The sequence below is a fragment of the Triticum urartu genome, chromosome 6 (genome assembly GCF_003073215.2).
Source record: "Triticum urartu cultivar G1812 chromosome 6, Tu2.1, whole genome shotgun sequence".
NCBI lineage: Eukaryota > Viridiplantae > Streptophyta > Magnoliopsida > Poales > Poaceae > Triticum > Triticum urartu.
This window is the reverse complement of record NC_053027.1, coordinates 111,280,451-111,289,367: the sequence shown is the minus strand read 5'-3', so window position 1 is coordinate 111,289,367 and position 8,917 is coordinate 111,280,451. Positions and strand designations below refer to the sequence as shown.

At 44.1% G+C, this 8,917-nt stretch overlaps 1 protein-coding gene across 6 annotated transcripts; it reads left to right on the top strand.

The window, feature by feature from the left end:
- Nucleotides 1-403: 403 nt before the first annotated feature.
- Nucleotides 404-6,311, top strand: LOC125516155 (pentatricopeptide repeat-containing protein At4g20770-like). Of its 6 annotated transcripts, none has more exons than XM_048681637.1 (6): nucleotides 404-3,168; nucleotides 3,769-4,170; nucleotides 4,332-4,481; nucleotides 4,832-5,324; nucleotides 5,441-5,538; nucleotides 5,618-6,311. In XM_048681637.1, exon 1 carries the CDS (start codon nucleotides 423-425, stop codon nucleotides 2,838-2,840), a length of 2,418 nt encoding a protein of 805 aa, XP_048537594.1. In that variant the 5' UTR covers nucleotides 404-422; the 3' UTR covers nucleotides 2,841-3,168; nucleotides 3,769-4,170; nucleotides 4,332-4,481; nucleotides 4,832-5,324; nucleotides 5,441-5,538; nucleotides 5,618-6,311. The 6 variants fall into 6 exon arrangements, with proteins under 6 accessions (XP_048537594.1, XP_048537591.1, XP_048537593.1 ...); XM_048681634.1 differs by having other exon boundaries at nucleotides 3,728-4,170; nucleotides 4,829-5,324; XM_048681636.1 differs by having other exon boundaries at nucleotides 4,829-5,324; nucleotides 5,441-5,487; nucleotides 5,618-6,310.
- Nucleotides 6,312-8,917: the final 2,606 nt, after the last annotated feature.

The following is an 8,917-nucleotide window of genomic DNA, read 5'->3' as shown; positions in this document are numbered from 1 at the left end:
AATCCACAACGCGTTTGTACACAACCAGCTACCAAAATAATACACGTGCCCCATAGGAATTTACCCAAAAGTCTTTTTCTTCCAAGTGGATGAATCTTGGATCGAAAAAGCTCCCAGATATAGAGGCTTGGGTATACTTCCTTTGTTCTCAAATATAAGTTTTTCTAGAGATTGCAACAAGTAACTACATACGGAGCAAAATGAATGAATCTATATTCTAAAATATGTCCACATACATTCATATATTGTATTCCATTTGAAATGTCTAAAAAGACTTATATTTAGGAACAGAGGGAGTAAAAGTGAACAGAGAGTAAGTGATTTAAATACTTTTATACGTAGTATTTTTTACAGAGGGAGTATTAGGTATTTTGGGAAGGAGGGGGGGTATAGAAGACGTGGCCCTAGCTCCCGCGCCGCAGATGGCGAACCGGGCGGCCCAGCTCGCGGGCGTGCTCCAAGCCTGCATCAAGCGGAACCCAAAGCCCAGCCGCGCCCACGCCAAGGCTGCACACGCGCGCGTCCTCGCCGGCGGCCTCGCCGCCGACACCTTCCTCCTCAACCGCCTGGTCGAGCTCTACTCGCTCTCCGGCCTCCCGCGCGACGCCCTCCGCGCCTTCCGCACCCTGCCCCACCCCAACGCCTACTCCTACAATGCGGCGCTCTCGGCGGCCAGCCGCGCGGGCGACCTCGACGCGGCCCGGACGCTGCTCGACGAAATGCCCGAGCCGAACGTCGTCTCCTGGAACACCGTCATCTCCGCGCTCGCGCGGTCCGAGCGCGCGGGCGAGGCGCTGGGCCTCTACGAAGGGATGCTGCGGGAGGGCCTCGTCCCGACGCACTTCACGCTCGCCAGCGTGCTCAGCGCTTGCGGCTCCATGGCCGCGCTCGAGGACGGGAGGCGCTGCCATGGGCTCGTAGTCAAGGTCGGGCTTGAAGAGAATCTGTTCGTGGAGAACGCGCTCCTTGGCATGTACACCAAGTGCGGCAGCGTCGGGGATGCTGTGCGGCTGTTCGACCGGATGGCTCGCCCGAACGAGGTGTCGTTCACGGCGATGATGGGAGGGCTGGCACAGACTGGGTCCGTGGACGATGCGCTCAGGTTGTTCGCCAGGATGTGCAGGAGTGGGGTACGAGTTGATCCCGTGGCCGTGTCAAGTGTTCTGGGCTCGTGCGCACAAGCTGGCGCCAGCGAGTTCAATGTTCTTCGCGCGTTCCAGCTTGGGCAGTGCATTCACGCCTTGATCGTCAGAAAAGGCTTTGGGGCAGACCAGCATGTGGGGAACTCCTTGATCGATATGTACACCAAGTGCATGCAAATGGACGAGGCTGTCAAGGTGTTCGACTCATTGCCCAGCGTCAGTATTGTTTCTTGGAACATCCTTATAACTGGATTTGGCCAGGCGGGCAGTTATGAGAAGGCTTTGGAAGTATTGAACATGATGGTAGAGTCGGGCTCTGAGCCCAATGAGGTCACTTACAGTAACATGCTCGCGTCCTGTATTAAGGCGAGGGATGTTCCATCTGCTCGTGCAATGTTTGACAATATATCAAGGCCGACTTTGACTACGTGGAACACACTTTTGTCTGGTTACTGCCAGGAGGAACTGCATCAAGAAACAATCGAGTTGTTTAGGAAAATGCAGCATCAAAATGTGCAGCCTGACCGAACAACTCTGGCCGTGATCCTCAGTTCATGCTCAAGATTGGGGAATTTGAACCTTGGAGCACAAGTTCATTCTGCTTCAATAAGACTCCTGTTGCATAATGACATGTTCGTCGCTAGTGGTTTGGTCGATATGTATGCAAAATGTGGACAGATTAGTATTGCCAGGAGCATTTTCAACAGGATGACAGAGAGAGATGTGGTGTGTTGGAATTCCATGATCTCAGGTTTGGCTATCCATTCTTTCAACAAAGAGGCCTTTGATTTCTTCAAGCAGATGCGACAAAATGGAATGATGCCCACATCCTCCTCCTATGCTACCATGATTAATTCATGTGCAAGACTTCCTTCCGTACCTCAAGGTAGGCAGATACATGCACAAGTTGCGAAAGATGGTTATGATCAGAATGTCTATGTGGGTAGTGCCCTGATTGATATGTATGCTAAATGTGGCAACATGGACGATGCACGTCTTTCCTTCGACAGCATGGTGACTAAGAATATAGTTGCATGGAATGAGATGATACATGGATATGCTCAGAATGGTTTTGGAGAAAAGGCCGTTGAACTATTTGAGTATATGTTAACTACAGAACAGCGGCCAGATAGTGTCACTTTCATTGCCGTCCTAACAGGATGTAGTCACTCCGGGCTCGTAGATGAAGCCATTGCATTCTTTAATTCCATGAAGAGTACTTACAGAATTACACCACTGGCTGAGCATTACACTTGTCTCATAGATGGATTGGGGCGAGCGGGTCGGCTTGTTGAAGTGGAGGCACTAATAGAACAGATGCCATGCAAAGATGATCCTATAGTGTGGGAAGTTCTACTTGCTGCATGTGCTGTACATCACAATGCTGAATTGGGGGAATGTGCCGCGCAGCACCTGTTCCACCTTGATCCAAAGAACCCATCACCCTATGTTCTCTTGTCAAACATATATGCTTCCTTAGGCCGACATGGGGATGCATCAGGCATTAGGGCATTGATGATTAGCCGTGGAGTTGTCAAAGGTCGTGGATACAGCTGGATAGATCACAAGGATGATGTTCGTGCCTTTATGGTTGCTGATGATCTTCAGAAGGACAGTGGAGAATCTAAAATGTTCAGCAATCAAGAGAGTGCTGCTGGGGTTACAGAAGTACACCAGAAAGAGACATGTGCTGGTTGATTTGGGCTTTTTGATATCAGATGCACTGGTGAATCTGTTTCAGTGATAGCTGAATTCAGTAGTGCCACTTCTGTGCAATTTGCTTGAGAGCCTCAAGCTTTACTGTTGTATGTAGCTTCATGTATCTGGAAGATGGGAAACACAGTCTGAATGTTCAGTAGAAAGAATATGCAAGACAGGAATGGGTTGTGTTGCAGATTAGGTGCTAATGAAATTATATGCTCGGTTCATGTCATTACGTGGTGCAGAGCTTCATCTTAATGAGCATGCACTACGATGAGTTGTGCATTTGAGAGCGCAAAAGCAATTGTTGCCCGGTTATACGAGGGTAAGTTAAATCTTTGGATAAACACAATAACCTTCCATTTACTTTTCAGTCAGTATCCGTAAGTGTATTGAATAGATCAACTGTGACATGATTTTGATTACCACTCCACATGCACTGGAGTCTGGAGGACAGAGTGGTGCCCTTTCTGTACCTGGTTGTAATTTTAGTAGCAATTGCTCAAGTTTAAGCAGTCACTTCTATTTTACGTTTAACTTCCTTGTGCTAGAAAAGAAATTTGCATAAGATGAAATTTTGATCAGTTGCTCTGCACTTGCTGCACACAACTCATTTGGTTGCACTGTTGCAGACAAGGGAGGCTGTGCAAGCATCACAATCAACAGTCACAACTCTGAAACAAAATCAATTGATATTAATGTTGTTTTCAGTTTAAGATCTCTTCAATAGTAACATTACAATAGTAACATTAATACAACACAATTATAAATTAATGTTGATGTCTCAAAAGTTTGACATAGGGTTTCTTCATTATCGGCCTATAGCCATTGACCATAGTACAATAGGTATTTCTGTTTCATAACCTTTGCAAATCTTGCCACAGAGAAATGCCATTGTGCTGAAAATCTGAGCTGAATGCTGCAGGATGCAATGACTGCATTCATAGCTTCGGAATGGTTGATTTAAGAGCCAGTGGATATAACTTTTGGATAATCATTATCTGGCTTCGCTTCTCACTCTGTCCAAGATCCGTCGTAAACTGGAATGTCATGCTTCCCAATTCTATAGAGTCCCTGTAAAGAAATATTGTTAGACACCTGCTTGGCAGAGTCGATGTCTCAGTGATAATATCCAAGAACATGCCAGATTTCTAGACCAGAGCAAAGTATGCAGGCAGTTACACCAGATCCGCATGTGATGACTATCGGTTGATCAAAGTGAAGTCCCTGAAGAGACATCAAACCGGGTGCTATTATTACTGTTGCTTGGTGAAACTTTTGTACTCATGTACACATCTGATAGGCCCAAGAAATGATTGCCTCTTAGGTCAGAATGTACTTCTGTTTTCTGTACTGTACACATTGAAAATTTTCTTGTTTCCTTTCATAGCAAAGGCCATAATAAACTATGAGTTTCAGACTAGAACAGTGAGATGAAACAGAATTCACACGTGCTTGCTCAAATTTCTTACATAGCTCTTTATGCAGGGAGAAGCATTGGTGCACCATCAATCATTTGGGAGAAGACTAGCATTGTCATATTCTTAGCCTTTTATGGTTATCCAAGTATATATATATTATCTTATAATGATATCGGCACTATACCCACCTCAGGGAATGGAAGACATTTAGCTCCAGGTATGTGCCCGCTTCTTGCTCCTTCACTTGGTTCTCGTGCTACACCGTCAAATCTGTGAATGAACTTTAAGTGGCTTTCGTGACAACAATAATTAAAAAACTGTAGATAACACTGGGGGAAGATCAACAACAATAAATGGCATCATGTTCAGTTCATTTGCTCTGAAAATTTAGACATAGATAAAAGACAACATTTTATAAAGGTCTGGCATCATGTTTAGTTACATTAAGTTTTTATTTTTGAGGGACAGTTGCATTAAGTTTTGAAAATGAGATGTATACACGACAATAACCTTTTATATCAAACCATTCAACGTAATTGTGTCTTTTTAACATCCTTTTTGCAGTAGATGCAACAATAGAGGGGGAAAGGAACTTCTAGGTATATGACTTTGGTATGCTGCAATGTGGAACTCTGTAGCGAAATCCTCATTGGCGGGATGATAACAAGGCCGATGCGCCCCTAGGTGGGAAAAGAACCGGCGATGGTCTTTGGCATCCTCCGTGTGTGTTTTGTGTTGCCATGACGAAGACCGCTGTTGTTCCTTCCGCGACAGTGTTCGAGTCTGAAGATGGTTAAGTCGGATTTGTTGTTCCTGTCTATACCATCTATTTTGTTTTCCCGTAGGATTATCATATTCACAAGTGTGGGTCGGTTCCTTTTGTAATACTTGTGTTTGTTGTCTACATCTTTCTGAATTAAGACTTGTGTGGAAATCTGAGAACTGAAGGTTACCAGAGGCTCTGGTTACGGTGCAAGGTGTGCTAACGAATTTCAGTATGTGAAATTTTGTGTGAACTGGGGTTTCATGAAGTTGCATGAATCGTCTTTGGAACGTCTTGGTTAGCAATCTCCGACACTGTGCTTTTGTCAAACACGATAATACAAGATGCAAGCAAATGCACAGGGTTTCTCAAAAGTAAAAGTAATATTGCGCTTGTGTTACGATTCGTTTCAGGACTGTAGATAAAGCCAGTGGACTGCAACATCTTTGAAACAAGATTAGTAAGCAAGTCAACTATACTGTATATTTGATCCATGCTTTACTTAGAAAAGGTTTTTGTCATCTCAACTCACTATACAGATTAGTAAGCAAGTCATCTCTTGTTTAAACGAATCTCCCTTTGCTTTTCAGATATGAACATCCAGATGCACAGCCATGTCAGTGCACCTGCAGTCGATGTCGATGCTCAGCAGAGGATTAATACCACAATGAGGCGACTGGGGGCAGCGACGCACAGTTGTTCTTTTCATTCAGAAGATGGAATATGAGTTCCATTAACTGTGACTCCAGCCAAATCACCTCTGGTCTGCTATATATGCTGTCTCAAGATCTTGGCACAGACCTGCAATGAAGCCTGTTGTCATGTGCAGTGCCCTTCTCAGCGCATTGCAAGAGCACAGACCTCTCAAGAGAAACACTGAAATATAAGAATGTGAAACAACATCAATTAATCATGCGAAGGAAGCTGATATCAGTAAGTACTTCCATGAAACAACACAGTCTCATACTCTGTATATGTTTTTAACACCTCAATGGCAGCAATGGCCGCGGATAAAAGCATGATGCTCTGTTGTATGTCAGTTTCATGTGATACAATCTGAATTAAGTACACATCTAATGCTCTCAAAGTTAAGGCTGAAATGACTACATGAGGCATAGAAGTGTTGATCCGAGCAAATTCAACATCGTCGCTGTTTCAATGTACTCCCCCTGTCCCAAAGTTCTTGTCTTAGATTTGTCTAGATACGGATGTAAAATTTTGGGACGGAGGGAGTATCAGAGAATGGAGATTTCAATGGGCTGAGTTAGAAAGGTGATATAAAAGGCCATTCATGAGGGGGAACAACATCAGCTATACTTATTAATGTCAGTGCTAAGGACAGTGGCGGAGGACGAAAGAAAATTGAGGTGTGGCAGACTCTAAAGCATTTTTTTAATGCAAAACTAAAGTAGCCAATACAAACTAAAATGCACAAATAGATTTTCCGTGTAAAAAAAGTTACATATGCATGCTGAAATGTGACCAATTAATAAAGTCAGGAACTTGCATGGCACAGTAGAAAGGTATCGTCGCTAATTTTACAATATTAAGCCATAAAACATTTCAGGCTGATCAATTATATGCACAAAACCAAAAAGACACTTCACAAACGTATGGGCATGAGAAATCGTTTAAGTCACTGATCGCTTGCTGATCTATAACATCCTCTATAACACTATGTTCCTTAATTTTAAAGAGCCCACAATCAACTGAGGTCTTCAATTAAAATAGGGTCACCCGATTTTGATCCGGTAAACAATTTCTCAAAGCTTTTCCATTTAATTCTTTTATACCATACACTATACTTCCTAATTTTTAACGCCTCATAATTAATTGAGGTATTGAATTTAGAATTGGGGTATCCAATTTTGACCGGGTCTTCTCAAGTTCTCTCATCCTTAATTTTTGAATCTTCTTTCATTCAATTGAGCTTTTTTTTTATCCATTGAGCTATTCAATTTTGGATTTGACTTACGATTTTGACTGTGCCAACAATTTATAAAATCAATCAACAACGACCAGCCTATAAAAACATATCAATCCCACGCACTCTCTCACCTTCTAGAAAAAATCATGTGATACTGTAGCACTAATATATAGAGAGCCACCGACACAGAAATTTCCCCTCAAAAATATAAGTCGGTTAGTGGATAACATATAATCAACCATGAAAGGCCCACTAAATCATTGCATTATAAATAAAAATAAACACAATCCATCATCTCCCCCACCCGTCAAACTAAATATTTCATCATTTCCAAACTATAAGGGTATTAGTTTCTTAAAAAGTTGAATTTCTTTAATTTTGACCAAGTTGAGAGCAAAACTATCAACATCCACAATGTTAAACAAAAAAATTATGGAAATTCATTTCATGATGAATCTAATCATACCGATCTAATATTATGGATTTTGATATATCTCCCTACAAATTTGATCAAATGTAAAATGTTTGACTTTTATCAAAAAAGGCTTTCGCCCCGCTTTATATATAAAGCACCAATCCACAACTGATCGAGACAACCCACAACACAACACATCAACACACTCACCCAAGGCCGGGTGCATAGGTGCCAAAGGCCTACAACAACAACACCCCGAACAACATGAGGTAGACACTAAAGAGCCATCGGAGCTCTTCCCGAAGAACACGTGAAAGGTGAAGTTGAATGACGACGAACTGAGAGCTCCAAGACAGTGCCTTCAAGAAGGACACGACACTAAAGCGCCGCCACCGCCCGATCCAAAGATCTAGATTTTCATCCGGAGCACGACGAGGAGAAAGGGGTGACCACAACGAAGACTTCAGGAAGATAACGACGTCCGCGGGCGCCGCCTCCGTCGGCCTGGCCAAGCTAGACAAGGTTTTCGCCCCGGCAACAAACTCCAACTTCCCCAGCACAGATCGCCACAACGCCAGCCACCACGCCGCCCACACAGCCATGGTCGCTAACCGCCCGCACCTAAGCAGCAAGCTCAGCCCACAAGCACCACAGCTCCCACCACCGGGCCGCCGCCTAGGAAACAAGACGCACCACATGCCCTCCATGGCTGCAAGATATGTACCAACCGACAAGCTCCAACCGCCAAGAAGGCTGCAGCGACTGAACCGACCAGATCGATCGGGGAGCCAGCAGGTCGGAGAAGAGGTGAAGCGGAAGCGAACCAAGTCGATGTCCGGCACCCCTGCCGGTGACGGGCGGCCCAACTACATCGGCACCACCCATCACTCCCGTCACCTCTCCAACGTCGCCCCTGCAACGCCCAACCTTGGCTCCCGGACTACATCGGCATCTGATAGGAACCGTACACTCGGCCAATGGCACGAGGCGCCGGAAAGACCACATCTTGCCGTCGCTAGAGGACCCAGGTGAAGGAAATATGCCCTAGAGGCAATAATAAAGTTATTATTTATTTCCTTATATCATGATAAATATTTATTATTCATGCTAGAATTGTATTAACCGGAAACATAATACATGTGTGAATACATAGACAAACAGAGTGTCACTAGTATGCCTCTACTTGACTAGCTCGTTAATCAAAGATGGTTATGTTTCCTAACCATGGACAAAGAGTTGTTATTTGATTAACGGGATCACATCATTAGTTGAATGATCTGATTGACATGACCCATTCCATTAGCTTAGCACCCGATCGTTTAGTATGTTGCTATTGCTTTCTTCATGACTTATACATGTTCCTATGACTATGAGATTATGCAACTCCCATTTGCCGAAGGAACACTTTGTGTGCTACCAAACGTCACAACGTAACTGGGTGATTATAAAGGTGCTTTACAGGTGTCTCCAAAGGTACATGTTGGGTTGGCATATTTCGAGATTAGCATTTGTCACTCTGATTGTCGGAGAGGTATCTCTGGTCCCTCT